Source organism: Tauraco erythrolophus, chromosome 28, assembly GCF_009769465.1.
Source record: "Tauraco erythrolophus isolate bTauEry1 chromosome 28, bTauEry1.pri, whole genome shotgun sequence".
In the NCBI taxonomy this organism is placed as follows: Eukaryota; Metazoa; Chordata; class Aves; order Musophagiformes; family Musophagidae; genus Tauraco; species Tauraco erythrolophus.
Window position 1 is genome coordinate 2,056,462 of NC_141492.1, and position 21,965 is coordinate 2,078,426.

The 21,965-nt window shown below is 63.6% G+C and overlaps 4 protein-coding genes across 4 annotated transcripts; all 4 read right to left on the reverse strand.

Moving 5' to 3' along the window:
- Positions 1–7,452: 7,452 nt before the first annotated feature.
- Positions 7,453–8,646, reverse strand: SMIM24 (small integral membrane protein 24). Its single transcript, XM_086627502.1, has 4 exons — positions 8,574–8,646; positions 7,969–8,083; positions 7,774–7,812; positions 7,453–7,546 (listed from the first exon to the last, which is right to left on the reverse strand). The coding sequence occupies exons 1-4, from the start codon at positions 8,644–8,646 to the stop codon at positions 7,453–7,455; spliced, it is 321 nt and encodes a 106-aa protein (XP_086483628.1).
- Positions 8,647–10,478: 1,832 nt separating this feature from the next.
- On the reverse strand, positions 10,479–11,092 carry SMIM44 (small integral membrane protein 44). The gene is made up of 2 exons (XM_086627554.1): positions 10,852–11,092; positions 10,479–10,702 (listed from the first exon to the last, which is right to left on the reverse strand). Exons 1-2 carry the CDS (start codon positions 11,090–11,092, stop codon positions 10,479–10,481), a joined length of 465 nt encoding a protein of 154 aa, XP_086483680.1.
- Positions 11,093–13,590: 2,498 nt separating this feature from the next.
- Positions 13,591–16,604, reverse strand: DOHH (deoxyhypusine hydroxylase). Its single transcript, XM_086627772.1, has 4 exons — positions 16,331–16,604; positions 15,677–15,753; positions 15,229–15,466; positions 13,591–14,243 (listed from the first exon to the last, which is right to left on the reverse strand). The coding sequence occupies exons 1-4, from the start codon at positions 16,602–16,604 to the stop codon at positions 13,927–13,929; spliced, it is 906 nt and encodes a 301-aa protein (XP_086483898.1). The 3' UTR covers positions 13,591–13,926.
- A 1,539-nt stretch (positions 16,605–18,143) lies between these two features.
- On the reverse strand, positions 18,144–19,995 carry LOC104377186 (uncharacterized). The gene is made up of 2 exons (XM_086627503.1): positions 19,972–19,995; positions 18,144–19,262 (listed from the first exon to the last, which is right to left on the reverse strand). Exons 1-2 carry the CDS (start codon positions 19,993–19,995, stop codon positions 18,144–18,146), a joined length of 1,143 nt encoding a protein of 380 aa, XP_086483629.1.
- Between the last annotated feature and the right edge of the window lie 1,970 nt (positions 19,996–21,965).

The following is a 21,965-nucleotide window of genomic DNA, read 5'->3' on the forward strand; positions in this document are numbered from 1 at the left end:
TTAAAAGGCAAACAAAAGAAAAAAAAAAATACAAACAGAACAACCCACCCCAGGAGGACCTTCCCCCCCACCCCGGCGATGCGCCAGAAAACAAAGAAACAGATAAAAAAAAGAGGAAAAAAAAAAAAACAAACAAAAAAACACTATTATTTGCCCCGTCGGCCGGTGCCACGCCGAGACCTGACACAACTCGTGCCAGCGATGCCTCCTGGAGCGGCAGCGGGGCTGCAGCGCCAGAGCCCTGCCGGCCACTCGCCGGAGGGTCGGATATGCAAACGGCTCGTGACTCTCTCATTCTTGCCTCTCTGTGAGTAGAAAAGATCAAACCCCCCACCCCGCGCCCCCATTCCGCCCCCCCTCCGGTCCCCACGCAGACTCTCGGGGGGTGCTGGGGCTGGGCTGGGGTGCAGCGGGGTGGGGGAAGCCCTCCCCGCCGCCCGTTCCCGACTGATGCGGCCGCGGTCAGGGCGATGCGACGCTCCGTGGAAGCGCTTTGGGGACGGGCGACGCCGTGATGCGGTGACGAGGTGGTGCCATGACACGGTGGCACGGTGGCATGGTAGCACGGTGGCCCGTGGGTGTCACAGGTGGATGGGACTTGGAGCCACCGAGGGTGGACGTGGCGGGAGATGGTGGTGGAGGCGGTGACATCCCGATTACCGCAGGGACATGGCGTGGGGGTGCTCCCGACGTGGGGGTGCTCCTGGTGTGGGGGTGCTCCTGGTGTGGGGGTGCTCCCGGCGTGGCCCCAGCGGGACCCGAGCTGGCACTGTCGCTCCAGGCCACCGGTCGCTGTGTCTCTGCGATGCCTTCGTCGTGCACCGGCCCGGCCCCACGCGTGGCCCGGTGTCCCCCTGCGTGTCCCCACGCTGGGAACGGGGAGGGGGGGTGTCCGTGGGTCCGTGGGTCCGTGCGTCTGAGCTATGCATTCCTGTGGACAGGTAGCAGGCGGGTGGCGAGGAGGGGGGGTGCGCTCGTGTTGCACATTTTGTAGGAAATGCACTTTTAAGAGGGAATCGTCAAAAAAAAAAAAGAAAAAGAAAAAGAAGAAAGAGAAGGAAAGGAAAGAAAAAAAAATCACGAAAAAGGAGGAGGAGGAAGAGGAGGAGACGGAGCCACCGGCACTGGTTTGCCGGGACCGGCTGGTTTGGGTTTTTTTTTTTTGGGGTGGCATTTTTTTTTTTTTTTTGGTTAAAAAATCCAAAAGGATGGAGAAAAGGAGCCCGAGCGAGGGCGAGGGCAGAGCCCGCCCCAGCGAGCCCCCGGCCCCGCGTCAAGTGCCTGAACTGCGGCGGGGCCGGGTCCCGGGACCCCCGGAGCAGCCCCCGGCCGGCGGGGGGGGCAGCGCTGGAGGAAGAGGAGGCGCCCCCGGTTGTCCCCGTCCCCCCGGGGCCGGGAAGGGGACGCGGGGACGTGGCAGTGCCTTAGAGCAGAGGGACCCACGCGGCGGTGAGGAGGAGGAAGATGATGAAGGCACCCGGCGTCTCCAGCGACCACGGAGCAAACCGCTCCCACGAGTGGTCCCCAAAGGACCCCACGCCCCCCCCCATCTCCCCGGGGGACACCCCATGGGTGACGACAGAGAGAAGCCACCGTGGGATGGCCGGTAGCTGGGGGTGTCCCCGCCCGCCTGGCCCCCTCCCCCGGCACCCACAGCCGCCCCGTGGACCACCGGCATCGCATCCCCCATCCCACCGGCCCCCCCCGCACCCACGACCCCCCGCTTCCCACCCACCCACCCCCCGGACGGCACAGCGAGGCCGGATCCTGCCCGCCCGCGGCACAGCACCTCGGAAAGGGCTGACGCAGGAAATCCCGGGAGACAAAAAGAAAAAAAAGAATCAAAAATAATAAAAAAAGGACAAGAAAAGGAGAAAACCCACCAAAAAAGAAAAAAAAAAAAGAAAAACCAACCAAAAAAAAAAAGCGCTTGGTGGAGAGGGAAACCTTTTTTTTTAAAGATCTGAGGAAAGACGTGGGAAAAAAAAAGAAAAAGACACATACACAAAAAAAAAAAAGACAAAAAAAGGACAAATAAACTGCATGGTGCTTTAACAGGATCTGGTGACCTGGCTCAACCCAGCCGCGGATGGCTGATGCTGTGCATGGCAGACTGTATTAACCGGCTCTACCTTCCCCCTTCAGCAAAAGAGAAAAAAAAAAAAAAAAACACACAAAAAAAAAAAAGAGGAAAAAAAATTCTGTATAAAAGAAAAAAAAAGGCGAAAAAAAAACCCACAAGAAAAAAAAAAAAACCACAAAAAAATAATCCATGTTTTCCTAATTTGCACGAAATTTTATACCACATGATGTGCCTTGCCTTCGAAGACTAAGTATTACCGGACCCGATATCAGTGCGAGGGAGTCGCTGCATGCCCGGGGCTCCCGGGGGGCCGGGGGGGCCGGAGGCAGCCGCCCCCCCCTCGCCTCCTGCATGGCTTCTTCTCGGCCAGGAAAAAAAAAAAAAAAACAAAAAAACACAAAAAAATCCCTTTTCTCTCGATTCTTCTGCTTCTTTTGGAACCAATTTTTCCCCCTTTGGAAACGTCTTCCAGTTGGTCAAACTGATGCATCCTCTGCGCCAACACACCAAGAATATGCAATAGCCGCTCGGCTGCGCCGGAGGGGGGGGGTCTGGCCGGGGTTGGGGGGGGGTCCGGCCACCCCTTTGCTTTGCCTCTCTTTTATTTTTTTTATTATTATGATTTTTTTTCCTTTTCCCTTCCCTTTTGAGGGGTTTTCTTTTGGTTTTCTGCTTAAAGCAACCAAAGGCAGCGAGGCGGGAGGCGGCAGGGACCCCCCCCCCCCCCCGGGGTAACACCCCCTCAATATATAACACCCCCCCCCAATAACGCTCGGGGGAACACAGGCGTCCGGGTGTGGCAGGATGGACAAGGATGCAGTGGGGGTCCCCACGGGGAGGACCAAGGATGGAGACCCCAATGGCTGAGCCCTTATGGGGGGGGGGGGGGAGGGGTTGTCACAGCATCCCCCCTCCACCCTTCCTTGTGCGACCACCCCCCCCCCTTTTAATCGGTTTTTAATGGGGTGTAGGGCCGGGAGGGCTGAGCCCAGCTGCTCTCGTGACAGGAATGGAACCGTGTGAATGTAGCTGTGCCTCCCCCCGCCCGGGCTGGTGGCGCGGGGGGGTCCCAGCCCCCTCCCCACCTCCATCCCCAGCGGCTTCATCTCCAGGGGTCCGGCTGGCGCAGAAGAGAATAAGCAAAGTCCGGGTGGGATGACCTCGCCCACCATCACTTTGGCTATTCCCCGCTGCGCCAACCGCCCGGGGGGGTCCCGACACCCCCAAAAAAGCCAGAATTTGCCTTAAAACCCAAGCGTCCCGCCAGCCGGAGAGAGAGACACCCCTACAACCCCCCCCCGCCAAGTCCCCCCGAGGCTGAGGACTGACACGGGTCGTGACACCGATGGGCTGGTGGCCGTTACTGCTGCTTTGTAATGAAGAAACGTCGTCGTCAATCTTTTTTTTTTTTTTAATTTTTAATTTTATTTCTTTTTTTTTGGTATCCGAAAGTATTAGCGGGGGATGGCGGGGAGGGGGGGAATGTCACGTCCCGCTGGGGTCTCGCCCACCGGTGATGGTTTGTTGGGGGGAGGGTCCCACAGGGTGGGGGAAGACTCTTCTTTATGCAAAGGGCAGTATTGATTTCTGCAAGGACAATGCAAGGTGGGGAGCGTCCAGCTGGGGGAAAAGAAAGGAAAATAGAATTTAAGGGGAAAAAAAAAAAGAGAAAATTAAAAAAAAAAAAAAAAGAGAACATTTAAAAAAAAAAGAGAAAATTTTTTAAAAAGAGAGAAAAATTTTAAAAAAGATTAAAAAAGGAGTTTTAAGGCTAGAAAAGGATTAGCTCAAAGCAAAAAAAAAAAATATTAATAATAATTAAAAAAAGCATTTCTCAGCGGTGACCAGAGTGACAGCCAGTGGCAGCCCCCCCCCCCCCTCCCGTCCAGCCCCCCAGCTGGTGAGCGTGGGGCCTGGGGGGGTGGCGAGGGGCGCTGGCGCCCCTCGGGCCTGGGCCCCCCTGCCCCAAGGAAGCCCCCAGCCCCACAGGGCACTGCCCGGGGCCCCCCCTTGCCCCCCCCCCCCCCATTTTGCCGCCTGTACCCCTTCGGGCTCGCTGCACCCCAAAACCCGCCGTCAGCAAGAAAAGCACCTTAAAACATGTTAAAAAAAAAATTAAAAGGCAAAAAATAATCAACTCGACGCCCCCCAACCTGGAGGGCGGCGGGGGCGGGGGCCGGGGGCTTTCCCTTGGGGGGGCCGGGAAGCCCACGTCACCCTTGGGGGTCTTTGCACTGCTCCCCCCCCCCCAACACCCACCACCCTGAGGCCGCAGCCCCGCCAGTTCTGCCCAAAGGGAATATGCAAACTACCCCCCCCCATTCTGGGGGGGCACCTGCTGCGCGGGGGCGAGGGGGACGACCACTAATTTTTCTTTTTTTTTTTTCTTTTTCTTTTGAATCGTTCGCCCTTATTTTTTATCCCCCCCCCGCAGCCTCTGGGCTCGGTGGCCACAGTCAGGGTGGTGCAAAATTAGTGGGGGGGGGGAGGACACCCCTCAATCACTGGGGATGACGGGGACGTGATGGGGGGGGGAGGGGGGGTGTCCGTTCGACAATCACCGTGCTGGGGGTTCCCGCGGGGGGGGGTTTCATGCACTACAGTCTCTCCTAGAGGATTTTTAGTCGGGCTCGTGGGCTTCAAAAAACAAACATTAATTAAAAATAGTCCTTGTGACCTATAAATAATAAAAAAAAAAGGAAAAAAAAAAAATTAACCTGTACATATATATCTCTCTCTCTCTCTCTCCACATATATATATATGGGGCCGCAGGGGCCGGAGGTGGGTGCGGGTCCCTGCGGGCCGACACGCAGTTAAGGTACTTTAAAGCGCAAAGGAAAAAAAATATATATATATAAAACCCCTATATATATATATATGTCTTGTTCGTCGTTTTGTTTCTTTTTTTTTGTTGTTGATGTTGGGGTTTTTTTTGTACTACGAGTTTGGAATTGCTGCTTTGTGTCCCCTGGGCTCCCGCTGCCACCCGGGGCAGGCAGCGCCCGTGGGTGCCCGCTGTGCCGCAGCACCCATGGGTGCACCCTGTGCCGCAGTGCCCATGGGTGCCCGCTGTGCCGCAGCACCCGTGGGTGCGCCCCTTGTCGCAGCGCCCGTGGGTGCACCCCATGTCACAGCGCCCGTGGGTGCCCGCTGTGCCGCAGCACCCATGGGTGCCCCCTGTGCCGCAGCACCCATGGGTGCCCGCTGTGCCGCAGCGCCCGTGGGTGCGCCCCTTGTCGCAGCACCTGTGGGTGCGCCCCGTGTCACAGCGCCCATGGGTGCACCCCATGCTGCCGCAGCCATGGGTGCGCCCTGTGTCACAGCGCCCATGGGTGCCCGCTGTGCCGCAGCACCCACAGGTGCACCCCGTGCTGCAGCATCCGTGGGTGACTGCCATGCCACAGCGCCCGTGAGTGCCCTCTGTGCCGCAGCACCCACGGGTGCGCCCCGTGTCACAGCGCCCGTGGGTGCCCGCCGTGCCGCAGCACCCATGGGTGCCCCACGCGATGCCCGTGGGCAGGTGGGAGCGGAGGTGGAGATTTTCGGGGGGGGGGGTGGGTGGGAAAGGGGGAGACCCCACCCCCGGGCAAAGAGCGGCAAAAGGAGAGAAACCGCCCCAAAAAGGCGTCGAGGCGGCAGCCGGCAGGACCACGACTTCACACCCAAACCAAAAACTCCCGCCGCAGTGCCTCCGCGCCGCCGGCTGCCCTCGCCCGCCTTTTCGGGGGGTGCCCCCTCCCCGCCCCGCGGGGTGCCCCCTCCCTCGCAGTTATATTTTACTAATTAGCCGGATTCTCGCTTCTCGCTTGCCGCAGCCGTTACACACCCGCCGAGCGCACCAGGGCCGCGAGCCGGGGCTGGGACCCCCCGTCTCCCGGCTGTGCCCCCCACCCCAAATCCCTGCATGACCCCCCCCCCCCCTCCCCGAGCCCCCCGCTCGCCCCCCTGGTGCTTCACAATATTTGATTATACCATTGTACGCAGCCGTTACCGATAGCCGCCGCTCCCGCCTACATACTGACCGTGACTATGGATTTTTGGGGGTTTTTGTTTTGTTTTGTTTTTCTTTTTTTTTTGGTTTTCTTTTTGGTTTTGTTTCTTTTGTTTCGTTTTGGGGTTTGTTTTTTTTTTTTTGATTTTTTCTTTTTGGTTCCCCCCCCTTCCCCTATGCAAAAAAGAGAAAAAAAGAGACAAAAAGGAAGAAAAAAAAAACAAAAACAAAAACGCAAAAAAAAATCAAAAAAACTGACACACACATAAAAAAAAAAGATAAAAAAAAGAAAAGAAAAAAAAGACAAAAAAAAAAAATGTATAAAAATTAAACAAGCTATGCTTCAACTCCAGCCCGCCTCCGCCCTTCCTTCACTGCCTCCGGGGGAAACTGAGGCACGGCACCTCAGGGAGGTGCCAGGTGTCCCAGCTTGGGGGGGGGGTGGGCTCTGGGGTGTACTGGAGCAGAGCCGTGCTGGGCAATGGGTGCCCGTCACGGCGGAGGGGGGACCCCCACCCATGGGTGCTCTTGGCGCGGATGAGGCCCCGCTCGGGAGTGGTGGGGTGGCCAGGGCAGACACGGAGGGGACACACGGGGACAGGGACACGGGTGGGTGCTGCCACGCGGGGACACGGTCCTGCCACCACCTCCTCGGCAGCAAGACCTTGTCCGCATGACATCACCACCTCATGCATGTGACATCATCGCCCTCACCCAGATGCCGTCATTTGCGTCACCCCCCGCGGTCCCCACCGTCCCCATCCCGAAGAGGTGCTCGGGACAGCTGGGGGTGCCGAGGCCGGACGCCCCTTCTAGGCGGCCCCCCAGTCCCCCATGACACCCGTTGGTCCCCGAGCACCCTGTGACGTGGGGCAGCACCCCCGGGCCTGGGAGTGTCGGGGGGGCTGAGGCCTGGCAGCTCGGTGCATGCCAGGAACCCGCCAGTGTTCCCTGCCCCGGTGGCACCCGAGGTGCCCCCGCACCGCGCACCCTCGGGGGCAGCGGGGGGGGGGGGCAGAGCCCCGCGGGGGCCACGGACCAGCCCCGTCCCCGCCACGGTGACACCACACGCTCGACGCCCGCCAGGCTGGGGATCTTTACTGGGGTACAGCCAGGGGCACACCCCCCCCCCCCCACCGCCCCCCCGCGGGCCAGGGCTGCGGCGTGCGGCGGAGTCCCGCTCCTGGCCCCGGCCGCCGCCCTCCGCGATCCACTCCGGGTCTTGGCGGCAGCCGGGGCCGCGGCCGTTTCTCCCGTCCGGCGGCCGCCCGGTAAAATCGGGCGCGGATCCGCGCCCCGCGGACGGGAGTGAGGGCGCGGGGCCTGGCAGGGAGCGCCCAGGGCCGGGCAGCGGGTGGGCAGGGGCCGGGCAGCGGCTCAGAAGGACGTGGTCTTGCTCTTGTCGTCACTGTCGCTCTCCTTGTCCTCGTCCTTCTCAACCGCCGCGTTGGCGTAGCTGGCGTGGTCCAGCCTGCCAGGAGGGAGGCATCAGCAGGGCACAGCACCCCGCCACCAGGCACCCCCAGCCCGCTCCCCTGGGGCATCACCGGTGCCTTCGGTCATGCCAAGGACACTCCGGACCATGCATGGCGCTGCCGGGCCACGCACGGCACTGCCAGCATGTGGCCATCCCCAGGGGGAAACTGAGGCCCGGGCAGGGTGCGCCTGGTGCCAACCCCAGCGCCCGGGTCATGGTACCTGTCAGTCCCTTCGGGATCCTGGATGCCACCCTTCTTCCTGCAAGGGCAAAGAGGGGGTGAGCGGTGCCCGGGGATGGCCCCGGCCCCACCCCGCATCCAGCCTCTCGGGCATGGCCGGGCTCTGAGGCCTCCCCCCGGGCCAGCACCCCCCACCAAGGTGGGTGCAGGATGCGTCCTCGCCGCGCCTGCCCACCTGTGCATCCTGAGCTTCCAGAACCGGTTGGCAAGCAGGAGCACGAAGACGATGAAGAGGAAGACAACAACAGCCGTGAGGCCGATGAGCCAGGGCTGCAGCTGCGTGGAGGTGCCTGCACGGCAGGGGGGACAGGGATGGGGACAGGGATGGTGATGGGAACAGGGATGATGATGAGGACGGCTTCAGGGGAACCTCATCCTGCAGGGGACGGGAACCCCCCCATCCCATGGCACAGGGTCCTGATGGTGCCAGCCTGGCACCGGGGGACGCTGGAGACGCCGGGGCACGTTGCCAGGTGATCATCGCCACCCCCTCCCCACCATCCCTTGGGTGCCAAGGAAGCCATCTCCAGCACAGCCAACCCACTCCCAGCAGAGCCCGGGGGTGCCCAGCACAGTGGGGAGCACCGGGAACAGCAGGCAGGAGCCCCCGAATCTTTCTGCTCTGCCCTCAAAATGGTTACTGTGGGGCACTGGGACAGCCTGGTCCTACTGGTGAGGTCTCCCAGGAACTGATCCAGTGCCCCAGTGCAGGCAGGGCACCTCCTCCCCAGGGCACCCCTGGGGCACACGAGTATGGGGGGGGGGCACTGGGGCACCTACCGTCCTGTCCCCGGGCAGTGGCGGCGAAGACGAGCAGGACCAGGAGCGAGAGAGGCTGCGGGGCCCGCGGCATTGTCGGGCAGAAGCTGGCAGAGGGCTGTGGGCACGGCTGGATCCTGCACCCCGAAGCGTGGGCTCCTCTCCCACTCTGCTGCTGGGGCCGAGGGCAGGTGCTGCACCCGGGGCCAACGGGCACCTTTTATTGAGCTCAAGAGGACAAGTGCCACCAAGTGCCATGGCAACGCGGCTCCGTAACCCTCGGGAGGTGGCACCTCTCCCCTGGCTCAGCCACTGGCACCCAGAGGCCACCACCTCGGGGACCACAGTGGCAGCCCTGTGCCCAGGGCTGGGATCCACCCCCAGGGTGGGTGAGTGGATGGGGGGACAGACGGATGGATGGATGGATGGATGGATGGATGGATGGATGGATGGATGGATGGATGGATGGAAGCAGGGAGGGAGGGACGGATGGATGGAAGCAGGGAGGGAGGGACGGATGGACTGACGGATGGGTGGGTGGATGGATGGATGGAGGCAGTGAGGGAGGGAGGGACAGATGGACAGATGGATGGGTAGCTGGATGGACAGACAGTTGGGTGGGTAGAGAGACAGATAGATGAGCAGATGTGCAGACGAGTGCCCACCTGCCTGCTGCCCCATCCCCTCTGCCCATGGGGCACCAGACCCCCATCCCTGCTGTTGGGGCTGGGGCAGATCCAGGCCAGTGTCCCATCCCCACACACAGCCCACTGCACGTCATGGGGATGGGGCAGCACTGGTGGGGGGGGGGGTGGACACTGCCAGGCCAACCCCCAGTCCCCACCCAGTCCCAGGTGCAATGGCTGGTGCTCCATGGCGGGACCTCGTCACGTGCCCAGGGAGTGCCCGGGTACTGCGAGGAGGTAAATATTAACAGAGTTATCAGCAAGACCTTGGCAGAGTGAGCTGCTCTGCCAGGGCACAGGGGAAACTGAGGCACAGGGTGGGTGGCATCACCCCAGGGACAGACTGTGGGGTTTCAGAAGGGCCACCCTGCCCATGGCCATTCCCCAGGGAGTGAAAAAGGAGCCTGGGGACACGGTGGGCACAGGGTTTGACCAGAGGGATGTGGGGGGAGGGGGTTTCCAGCCTCAGCCTGGGTTCAAGGCGGGGGGTGGGGTCCGTACAACGCAGCTCTTATCCCCAGCGTCCCCACCCAGAGCCCAAGTGGGGCTGATGGGTGCTCTGCCCCCCGCAAGACTGGCTTTGGAGGCCCCTGTGGGTACCACTGAGCTCTGCCCCATCGGGAGGGGGCACGGCCTGGCAGCACCAGAGCGGGAGCTGGCAGGGGCAAACCCAGCCTCAGTGTGCAGCCGTCTGTCTGTCCATCCATCCCTCCCCGTGCATCTGCGCATGGTTGTGCTGACACGAGCCTCCCCATGGGCACGTGCATCCATGTTTCCATGTGCACACGTGTGTGTTCCCATGTCCGTGCCCCCCACGGCCACGCGTGTTTGTGCCCGCACCCGGGACATATCCCCACGTCAGAGCTTTGCGCCCCCGAGCACCCGCCTTTACATCCCCACGTGTGTCCACGCGTGTGCACCTGCACATGTGTCCCTTCCCCACATGCCCACGGGCCAGTCTGGCTCCGTGAGGGACACCGCTGTCCCCAGCCCTGCCACCTCCCCATGCCCACACCTGGCTACGGGGCAAACAAGCGGGACTGGGGCAGGCTGCTTTATTGGAGGGCACCGATAGCCCCGAGATACGCGTGTGAGGCTGTGCCAAGGGCAGCGAAGCTGTGTGCCAGCACTGCACCCGAATCCGGGGCCGGAGACCGTGCTGTGACCCGACAGCCGGACATGGCTGTGGGGTCCCAGTGGTGACAGGGGGTCCCAGTGGTGACAGGGGGGTCCGCCGGCCCTAGAAAAACCTCTTCTTGCGGGAGTCGGCGAAGGAGACGGAGCTGCGCGGGGCGACGGTGAGCAGCCCCGGCGGGATGTCCATGCCAGGCAGGGCACCAGCACCTTCGCCCTCCAGCTTTCCCTCTGCTGGCACCCTGTCCTCCTCCAGCCACTCTACCTCCAGCACGGTCCCTTCAGCCATCACCGCCTTCTCCTCCTCCGGCTTGGGCCCGAACGCCCAGTCTGTGGGACCAGACAGAGCCCTCAGCAGCACGTCCCCGCCACGGCGGCAAAGGCTCTGGGTTTGGGGGACACCCCCACCCCTTGCCCCCCTGCTCAGTCAGCCCCGTCAGGTGCCCCGAAACTCAACCCTGCTCTGGGCAGCAACTCACCAGCGAAGTCGTGCACCAGGTCCTTGATGAGGTGGCCCACGATGGCGTATGCCACCACCAGCACCAGGGTGGCCGCCATCACCAGGTAAAGCACGTAGCGGGGCAGGCGGATGCTGTCCAGGGCAGGGGGCTTGTAGTCCACGTACAGCACCCCGTCCTCCTCGGGGGGAGATTGCAGCAAGTGCCGCGGCCCCCATGCCCCCCCAGTGCCAGGGAGTGGGGTGCCCCCTGCCAGGGCCATCGCCAGCTTCCCCCGCACCCCAGCCTCGAGCCACCAAAGCCTCCGCCGCACAGGGGGCTGCAGAGGAGAAGCGGCATCAGGGTCCACGAGGGTCTTCGGTGCTGGCAGCTCACAGGGACAGCGGGGTCCCCGTGCCCGGTGGCAGGGCCGCTCACCCTCTGTGTGCTGGGAAGCCGCTTGCCTACTGCCACCGAAGGACACAGCATCCGCGGGAAGGAGCTTAGCACCCGTTAATCCGGGCACAGCCCTGGCGGGCTCAGCTTGGGGGGTGACTAGTGGGCTCTGATATGGCTCAGGGTGGTCGGAATATGCCCCTCTGGCAGTACCCCAGGTACCTCCATCCTCCTGGGAGCAGGGAATCGGCTGCAGCTGGAAAACCCCCAAAGACAGGGATAGGGAAGGATGCTTCCAGGCTTCCCCCCGCTCCCCTGAGCTTGCTTAAATCCCTCGGCAGGGCCCGGATCCCTCGAGCAGATGGTGTGAAATCCGGGAGGACATGGTGCCCTCCAAGCCGGGAGGTGATGGGTGGGGGGGACGGGTGCCCCAGCCCTAGGGGGGGGAGGACGGGGGGGGGACGGACGGGACTCCTGCAGGGTCCCCTTTGCTGCCTGGAGTCCACCTGCAGCAAAGTGGCCCGTGGCGAGGGGCTTCGTGTTGGCCACCACGTGCAGCACCCCAGTGCCTGGCATCACTCCTCCGGTGACATGCAGCCAGCAGAGGGGTGCAGGGTCCAGGCACCATGTGAAAGCGATGCCCTCTGCACCAGGAGGGTGCAGGGTTTCACCTGGACCAGCAGCAGCCTTGAAAAAAAGAAAAAAAAAAAAAACAAAAAAAACCCCAAATGCTTCCCAGGGAGGGTTGGCCAGGGAGGGATGAAGGTGCCCACAGGGCTCGGTGTGAAGTCAGGGCTCGACACTTGGCCCTGCTCCACCCCAGCACACATCCTGGCTCCGCTGCACCCAGGTCAGCCCTGGCCAGATCCTGGCCACAAAAATGCCAGTTTTGTTCCAATTTGGGCTTAAAAGGTGCTTGGGGGAGCAGAGGCAAACGCTGGTGCGGAGATTTGGCAACAACCCTGCATGGTCCGAGTGAGTCACACATGGTAAATGCCAGGGAAGAGCGGGGAGCAAGGGTTGGAACAGCGGGGGTGCTCCGTGGGGACAAACACCGTGGCAAACACCAGGGAAACACGCTGGCAGCGTGCTGGAGCCCGTGGGTGTGGAGCTGATAACACGGCAAGGGGGAAACAGCAAATCCCACTGCCCTGCCCCGTCGCCCGTGGTGGAGAGACGGGCACAGAGACACTCCGGAGCTCGCCAGGTCCTGCCCGTTACTCGGGGCCTACGGAGGAGGAGGGAAGGGGGACAAGAAGCCCCGTAACAGCTGCTGACTCTAAACCAGCGTTGAAACATCAGGTCTTCGCCTCCAGCGCCGAGGAACAGAGGTTTGGTGACCCCCATCCTCTGTGTCGCAAACAAGCGACTCCATCCACAGCACCTGGGCGCGCAGGTCTGACCTCCAGTAAGCGTGTACTGGCAACCAAAAGTGGTCACGTTTCCAGTAAAATGTCCTTTTTTTTTTTGAAACTGGGCCAAACGACTGCGGCTCGGGCCCCCCACCCCAGCTGTGCCCCAAAGCAGCAGCTTTAGGGATTAAGAGGATGGAGCCCAGGAGCAACTCACGGCAAGACTTTGGTCAAGGGGGAAAGCCCCCTCAGCAGGACCCCACCAGTCTCTCTGCTGGGCAGCACTGTGGGGCACCCCACGGGCAACATCTGCCCTCCTCCCTGGCATTCAAGGGTTGGGAGGGGGGTTTTGCCCCACACCATCAGGGACCCCATCCTATGCTCTCTCGTCCTGTGGACTCGATGATCTTAAAGGTCTTTTCCAACCAAAATGATTCTGTTCTAGGATTCTATTACAGCAGTCCCGGGGCTCCACGCCAGGGCCGCTGAGCGCATCCCCACATCCAGGCAAGGGCTAAATCACAGCTCCACTCACATGGCAGCTCCCCCCACCAGCACTTTATTCCCTGCCAGACCCCCCCCGTGCCCACACTGAGCTGCCCAAGGGGTTTGGGTGCTGGGTGACGGCAGCAGACACCAGCCTCAGCCCTCCCAGGTCTGGTACAAGGCGGGGGAAAGTCCAGGCAGGCTCTGCCTCACCCTACATGCCCTAATGGCAGCGCCGTTCCCTGCAGAAAGAAAAAGCGCAGCCAAATCTTCTAAGCTTTGCCACGAAACAACCCCCATCCCAGGGCAAAGGCTGCCGCGAGCGCGGCTCTGGCCTGCCCCGACAGGAGAGGCCAAACCCACCGCAGCTCCTCCACCGCAGCGGCGAGGAGGAACCCGGCTCAGCACCAGCACCGAGGGCTATTCCGAGGCATCGCGCTGCTACACCCTCCAAGAGCGAGTGCCCCAAGCCAGCCCTGGCGCCCAGCGAAGCTCGGGCAGGGAAAGCAGAGCCGTCTCGCACCGAGCCGCCGCGGCAGCACGAGCCCAAAGCAGCCCCAGGCCCTGCGACAGGCTCCGACGTGCAGAGCGGAGCCCACCCGGTCCGAGCCCCGAGCCAGGCTGCGGGCAGGCAGTGCTGATCCTGGCAGGAGAAAAGGGGCAGACTCAGGAAACAGGGTGGGGGGTGGCAGCAGGGGGCAAGTAGCAGCTCAGCCTAGATTTGGAGGGAGAAGGTGGCTGTAATTGTGCCAGAGAGCAAATCCAGTTCCTCCTCCACCTCCGCTGCGGCAAGGCACGGATCCATGTTGACGGAGGCGGCCACGAAAGCACGGCCGGGGGGCAGGTGGGAGGCAGCATGCCCAGCCTGTGCCCCTCCAGGGGCTCAGGCAGAGGCCTGCAGCTTGCAGAGCCCGTCGGCGTACTGGAACTGGGTGCCGTTCTCGTACTCGTACATGTCCAGCGCCACCTCGCAGCTCTCTCGCACCACCCGCTCCTCGTCGTGGGCGAAGGCACGCAGGGTCTCCAGGCAGGAGGGGTGGGCGATGGAGCCCAGGGCCTCGGCGCACTCGTGACGCACCATGGGGCTCTCGGAGCGGCTGCGCAGCGCGGCTGTCAGCTGCGAGATGGAGGCCTCATCCCGCAGCTGCCCCAGCACGTAGCCGATCTCGTGGCGGAAGAGGGCACTGCCGGCGCGCAGTCCTGCGGGGAAGGGGCGAGAGTGAGCAGCTGCTGTCCCCAGGGCACGCCAGGATGCTTGGCCAGAGCCCCCCACCCAAAAGCCACGGGAAGTTGTGAGGAAGGGGGTTAGAGCCAGCAGTCACCACCCCAGACCCACAGGAGATTTTGGGGAAGGGGACAAAATACCTACGGGAAGGGTGTCCCACTCTGCTCCCTGACCCCGCACACCCGGGGCAGCTCTGGCACCGCACGCCCGCAGCCGTATGCCCTCTCATGCTCTCCCAGCAGGGCTGCCAGCACCCGTGCCTGCCCCGGGGAGCCTGTGCTGCTCACGGGCCCTGTCCCACCAGCACGACGTGCCTGGGGTGGACTGGCAGCACAGCCACAGTCTGAAGCCCTCTCGTGCTGCAGGACTGAGATCTCAGGATCTCACGGAGCTGCAGGAGCTCACGGATCTCTGCACGCTTTGTCTCACAGCATGGACACGCGCCTGACTTGTCCCAGATGGCTGGAAAGCGTTGTCCACTTCCCTGGGGCTGGGTCCAAACAGTTCCTGGGCTGTGGCCTGCCCCTTCCCCACTCAGGAGATGTTCACTCCCCTCTCCAGAGCTATTCCCAAACTCCAGGACAAGGCTGGCAGCCTGACTCTCCAGGATGGGAGAGCAGGACCCTGACACCCTGGGACCAGGTCCCACCAGGAGACCCCAGGTCAGACTGGTTGGTCCAAAGACAGCAGTTCAGACTGTGCCCTCTCCCACGCTGACCCACAGACAAAGGAGGCCTGGAGGACAGCAAGGGGGCTGCAAAACTCCAGAGGGCACCGAGTGCTTTGCCACGTGGCTCTTGCAAGCAAGCAGGGGGACAGCAGCTCTAGAAACAAACCCGTGAAGAGCCTACGAGGAGTCCCGCAGCTCTGGCAGCCGTGGATTTGGGAAGAGCTAATCCCAGATTAACCTGTACGGATTTACAGCGAGGAGACTGCAGGCAGCCTCACGCTGGCCCTCACCGTCCGCCAGCGCCAGCACGGCAGCGCGGCCCCCCAGGTTTCGCAGGGCAAACATGGCCCTGTAGCGGTCGAACAGCACGCGCGACTCATCCAGGAGAGTTTCGCGGAGTTTGGCAACGTCCGTCTCCTCCGCAGCGGGAGCAGGATCCACAGAGAGGTAGGGGCTTGTGCCCGGCTCCTGCTTGTTCTCCTGCAGCCACTCCAGCCTCCTCACTGCCAGCTGACACGTCTCTGCCACCTGCAGGGATGGGGACACAGCCCTGGCTGCAGGATGGCACCTCACTGTGCCGGAAGGGTGCCGAGGGTTTCCTGACGGCAGCTGGGTGCCAGTACACAGCAGGATGCCACTCGATGGCCAGGGGCTGCCCAGGAAAGACCTGCCTCACTCTCCTGGACCAGCAGTGCTGCACCCCAGGGGAAACGACACCCACCCCCCCAAGAGCCTCACCTCAACCACGGGATCCTCTGAATAGCGTTTCAGGATATCCAGGACTTTGGGATTCCCAATAGCTCCTAGGGCTTCACCTGAAGGAAGGAAGGACGTGTCAGGATGTTATCAAGGTGCCAAGACGAGGAGGACGCTGCTGTGTTCTCCAGCAAAGCCTTGCCCGGCTCTGAAGCGGGGACACTGGCCTGATCCTGATTCTGACTGATCCTAAAGGAGACAGCCAGGCGAATAAACACCGCAGCGGCCAGCATGGCCAGCAGGATGGAGAAGGCTCGGCCAACCAGTCCAGCCAGGACGTGGTGAGGCGGTTGGTTACACGCCTCAGGGCTTTCCAAGCCTGGATCAGGCCACCGCGAACTGTTCGGTACGGGGAGGGAAGCACTCCCAGTCCCACTGGCAGGCTGGCTGGGGTCTCCTGGTGGGACCTGGCCCCAGGGTGTCAGGGTCCTGCTCTCCCATCCTGGAGAGTCAGGCTGCCAGCCTTGTCCTGGAGCTTGGGAACAGCTCTGGAGAGGGGAGTGAACATCTCCTGAGTGGGGAAGGGGCAGGCCACAGCCCAGGCACGGTTCAGACCCACCGCCCGGCCCAAGGGAAGGGGACAACGCTCTCCAGCGGCTCCTTCCCCCGCTCCCGCAGGAGCTGCCACCACCGTACCTGCCTCGTGCCGGACCATGGGCTCCTGGCCGGTGTCCTCCAGCACGCGGACGAGCACCGGGATGGCGGCGGCGTCCTGCATCTGGCCCAGGCAGTAGGCCAGCTCGTGCTTCAGCAGCGCCGAGCCGTCCCCGAAGGCGCGGCCGATCCAGCCCACGGCCGCCCGCCCGCCCAGGCCGCGCAGCGTGAAGAGGGCCCGGAACCGGGCGGGCAGCGGCTGCGCCGCGTCCACCAGCACCCGGCCGATGGCCTCCACCTCCTCCTCCGTCACCATGGCGCCGGGATCCGGGCGCTCGCGGGGCTCCCTTCGCTCACACTCCTGCGCAACGGGAAAGGGGGTTCGGGGGAGGCCCGGGCGCGGCGCCCTCCGCCGCCAGCGGGTCCCGGCGCAGCCCGGCGGCTGCCGTGGGGGAGCAGGGGGCTCCCCGGCCCCGTGCCGGCGCAGCGAGCAGAGCCGGGCCGCGCTGCAGGGCCTGACCCCACGGGGAGCGCCCGGAGCCGGCGTGACCGGATCCCCGGGAGGGGCACGGAACCCCCCCCCCCGCCCCGCCGGACTCCGTTCAGTCGGAGCCGCCGCGCCGTGATGGGACGGAGGGAACGAGGGGAACGGCCCAAGCCGGGGGAGGAAGGTGGGGGGAAACGGAGACGCCCCACGTCGGGCCCCGCACTCACCGAACGCCGCCATGCTGCTCTGTCACGTGACCGCCCCGCCGGCTCCTACCACCACTCTTCCGGGGAGGGCGGGGCCACGCCGGGCCCGCCCACACGGGGGGTACGACCTTGAGTCCTCCCCCCCCCCCCCCCCGCTTCCGCCGAGTGGGAGCGGCCGCGGGACCGGGGCCAGCGGCGGCGCATGCGCAGTGGCGGCGGAGCGCAGGCCTGGGCTGCGCTGGGGCCTGTGTCACCTCACGGCCGTCCATGGCGGCGGGCCCGGGGGGCCGCTTCCCCGGGGAGCCCCGAGGTGCCTTCGCGGACACCGGGCTCTGCCCGCGGCCTCCAGTGCTCCGGCTGGGACAGCCCGGCCCCGCGGGAAGGGCGGCGCGGCGGGACGTGTCTGTGCCCTTGCCCCCCCCCCCTCCCCGTGCTGACAGAGGTGCCTTTGCGCCGGCAGGCCCTGCCCTGGCACGGCGGAGGCGGCGTGGCACCGGGCTGCAGTGTGGCACCGGGGCTTGCACCGTGGCACCGGGCTCCGGCCTGCAGCGGGAGGGCATCAGGGGAATAAACCGCAGCCCCGCCCCCCCACGGGCAGCACGCGCTGCCCGAGCAGCAGCGGGGCACGAGTTTGCGGATGCAGTTTCATTCCAGGCTGGTGCCAGCCTCCAGAGTCCCTGCTCTGCCTCTTTCTTCCGCTCTCCCAAGGGTTCACACAGCAAGTTTTGCACCTTCAAAGGGGTTTTGCCTTATTTCAAGCCTCCTGCTGGTTTTGGCCTGACGGAAAGGCCTCAGGACAGGGACACGGTCCCAGAAAAGGGAGACCCAGGCAGCTCTCTGCCTCGCCCAGCCCCGATGCCCGCTTTACTCACTCACAACACACCACCAGACCACTCAAATCCTGGAAGAGAGCAAGGGCACAAAATACATTCCGCTGCCCAAAACCACCACAGCAAAACCAGCACGAGCGCAATGCAGCCACCCCACTCCCCACCCCAGGAAGAGCCAGCGCAGCCGGCGGCCTTCCCCACTCTGCCAGCAGCCTTTGGCAGAGGTGAGAGGGTGCAGTCCTTTGCCCGGTACCACTGCGCCAACGTTTGCTGGAGTCTGTGGGAAGTCTGTGAGCAAGGACGCACACGGCTGCTTCTCCCCACTGGCCCTCTCAGCCCTCCCCGCAGCTCTCGAAGTACTGGCACATCAGCTCACGCACTTGCTCAGCCCGGCCATCCTCCATGGCAGCAGGCGCAGGCTGGCAGGGCTTGGGCAGCTCGGTGGGTTCAGTGCCCTCCAGCCACTCCTCGTTGAAGGGGTTGTCGTGGGCTTCGCATACGTTGTGCAGGATGCAGCAGGCGAGGACGAGGGTGGGCAGCAGCTCCAGGCTGCAGTCATCGCACTTCAGGAGGATCTGCCAGCGCGCCTTCAGGCGCAGGAAGGCGTTCTCGATCACGCTGTGCGCTCGCTTCAGGCGGTAGTTGAACTGCAGCTGCCGCTGGGTGAGATTCTCGTCCTCCTGGTAGGGCTTGAGGATCCAGTCTTGCAAGGGGTAGGTGGCATCACCCAGCAGCACATACTTCTGCGCCTTCCCCATGAAGTGCTTGGGAGGGTTGGGACACAGCCTGCCCTCCTTGGCCAGCACCCACAGGCTGGAGCTCTCCAGGACTGCGCTGTTCTCCATGCTGCCAGGGAAGGCGGTGGAGACATCCCAGAACTGACCCAGCCCGTCCACAGTGGCCTGCGTCAGGATGGAGTGCCAGCCCTGGCCGTTGCAGTAGTCGGCGCTGAGGCGCAGGGGTGGGTGGATGGGGATATGAAGGCTGTCCAGGGCACCGATGCAGTGCGGGAAGCCCCAGCGGGTGCGGAAGATGCGCACCATGTTCTCCAGCTCCTTCTCGTTGGGCAGTCGGAGGTAGAGGGGCTTCAGCAGCAAGACGATGGCATAGCTCACCTCCCGGACACACATCTGCACCGTGGAGGGCCCCACACCAAACAGCGGGCTGAGAGTCTGGTATTCCACGTTGGTGGCCAAGTGCCATAGGGCCACGGCTACCCTCTTCTCCAGGGGCAGGGTGGGGTGGAAGTGGGTGCTGTGCGGAGCCAGCCCAGGCCGCAGCTGGTTGCAGACGTAGAAGAAGGTCTCCTTGGACATCCGAAACTTCTCCAGCCAGTCCTGGGGTCCAAACTCTTTCAGGACCACCCGCTCCCACCAGTCCGCGCTCCTGACACTGGGCCAAGCACGGGGGTAGAAGTAACAGCTGGTTCTCCTCCGGCGAGCGATCAGGAGCTGCAGCGTGGCGGGGAGACAAGAGGGGCATGAGACAGCACTTCCCTGGTCCCCACCCTGCACTCCACTGGGACCCTCCCCACCTGAGGACCATCCAGCTCAAGCGACTTGCTCAAGGCAGGGAGGACGCCCAGTGCCACATGGCTGGTGCTCCCAAGTGGGCTACCGCTTGATCAAATGATCCTGTTCCTGGGAAACCCACTAGGCAACAGTTGTGACCCTGGACGGGATGCCCAGGTGCCACAGATGTGGAGCCTCCTGGAAAAGTCCCCTTTCAGGGCAGCCACTTACTCTGCGGTTTTATTTTTTAACGAGCACTACTCGTTTTCCTGCAACCGAGTGAACTGCGGGCTCGGTCGTGATTTGGGAGGGAGAGCAAGTGCCTGCGCTCCTGGCCTCTCCATGGGAGTTGCTTTTCTGTTATTAAATTTTAAAAAACATGTTTAAGCCGAAGAGAGGCTCCTTTCACCTTCCTCAGCAACTGCCCAGGGAAGCGGGTTCCTCATGTTCCCCCCCCAACAGCTCATCCTTGCTGCCACGTGTCCCCAAGCCCTTTGTATCCCCCATCCTTTGTGTCCCCCATCTTTGATGTCAGCCCCTCCTTCACGCCCCCATGTCCCCTGCATCCCCTGTCCTTTGTGCTTGAGCTCACGCCCTGTGTCCTTCAAGCCCCGTGTCCTTCACGTACCCCCCTCCTTTGCCTCCCCACCTTCGTGTCCCACATATTCCCCATCTCTGCCACCACCCTTTGTGTCCCTGTGCCCTGTGTGACCTCCGTGTGTCCCCCCCGCGCCCCCCATCCTTCCCACTCCCGTCCTTTGTGCCCTGCACATCCCTTGTTGCCCGTTTTTTGCCCCCCACGACCTGCGTACCCCCCGTGTCCTTCGCGTCCCGCATCCTTCCCGCCCGCGTGTTCCGCATCCCACACGTCCCCGGTGTCTCCCATCCTTTGTGTCCCTCGCGACCCCCACCTTCCCGTCCCCCACCGATCGCGCCCCATCTTCGGCGCTCCCCGGGCGTCCCCCCGCGGCCGCGCCCCGGTCACCGTCATGAGGCGCTTCTGCCGCTGGCTGTAGTAGTGGCGGAGCCAGGCGCGCCGCTGCGGCCCGTCCCACGCCCCGGCCCCGCCGCCGCCGCCGCCGCCGCCAGCCCCGGCCATGGCCCGCCGCCCGCCCGCCCGCCGCCGCCGCGCCAGCGCGCACAGCAGCACCAGCAGCCGCTCCTGCATTTTCAAATCGGGAGCCGAGGCCGCCCTGGAAGTGATCGGCCGCGGGGTCACGGCGGGACCGGAGGGCGGGACGGGGCGGCACCGCCGCCTCCCCCCGCGGCCATCACCGGCGCAGCGCCCGGTTCGCCCCGGTGCGCTCCTCTCTCCCGCCCGGGCACCGGGCACGCGGGTTAAGGCTGCGGGTCTCCCCCGGAGCTGCGGGCTGCAGCGCCCGCAGGGATGGAGCCCGGTGCCCCGTCCGTCCTAATCCCCGTTTAATTTGCGGGAAGGCTCGAAAAGGCTCTGCTCGCTCCGGGGGATGGGCGTGCACCGGAAAAACAACCCGAAAAACAACAACGAAGTGGTGTCGATGCCCCGATGGTGCCCCAAGAGCGGTGCCCGAGTTCCCCAAAGCCTCTTGGGTTTTCAGGATACGCCATGGTGGGGGATATTCCACATCCCGAGGTCCTGTGTGACAACGGGGAATGGGGGATATCCCTGCAGGGAGGCTGCTGGGGTGCCCCTGGCCCTGACTCCAGCGTTTTTTTGAAAGGAGTGATTTGGGTAAAAGGAGAGATTTGGGTGAAAAGAGTGATTCGGGTAAAAGGAGGGATTCGGGTAAAAGGAGGGATCCGGGTAAAAGGAGGGGTTTGGGTAAAAGGAGGGATTTGGGTGAAAAGAGTGATCCGGGTAAAAGGAGGGATTTGGGTAAAAGGGGGGATCCGGATGGGTCGTTGGCACGGGGCAGGCTGTCAGCGGGACACTGGCATCGGGTCGGGAAAGCACCAGAGTGTTGCAGATAGACACGACCCTCTGCCTCCTCCAGCCCACGATAAACGCACCAAGCCACCCCGCGCCAGCCTGGCAGAAGGGGACGGGGCACACAGAGCCGAGGTGGCAGCTCAGGCGGGTTCTTCTACAGGTGCCCGTGTTGGGGGAGCAAGTTCTCCCAGCGGGCATCAGCCCCGGGCTGGGGGCAGCTCCTCAAGGCCACTGCACTCGCTGCCCTCCCCAAGCCGTGCCCGCCGGGAACGGCGGTGCTGAGAGCGCTTGGGGGGTTTCGGCCACGCCGCTGGCCGGGAGTGGCGGCAGCGCGGGGGGGTCGTGGTGGGACCTGGCACCACGGCCCAGCGCCGCTCCGAACCGCTGCCTCCCGCCGAACACAGCCCCGGAGCCCAGCCGCCCAGCCGGGGGCTGCGCAGGGCCGGCCGCACTCGGAGCGCAGCTGCGAGGCGCGAGGCCCCGGGGACGGCAGCCACCATTGCTGTGCCCAGGCCCCTCTCCTGGAGCCGTGGCGGCAGTGAGGTGCGGGGGGCACATTCCGCCCCCTCGGGACGCCCCTCACTGCCATGAGGTCACTATGCTGAGAGGCGACGTCAGGTGGTGAGGCGTGGGGGGCATGTTCTGCCCCCTCGGGATGCCCCTCACTGCCATGACGTCAGTATGCTGCGAGGTGACGTCAGGCGGTGAGGAACGGGGGGTGCCTTTCCCCCCTC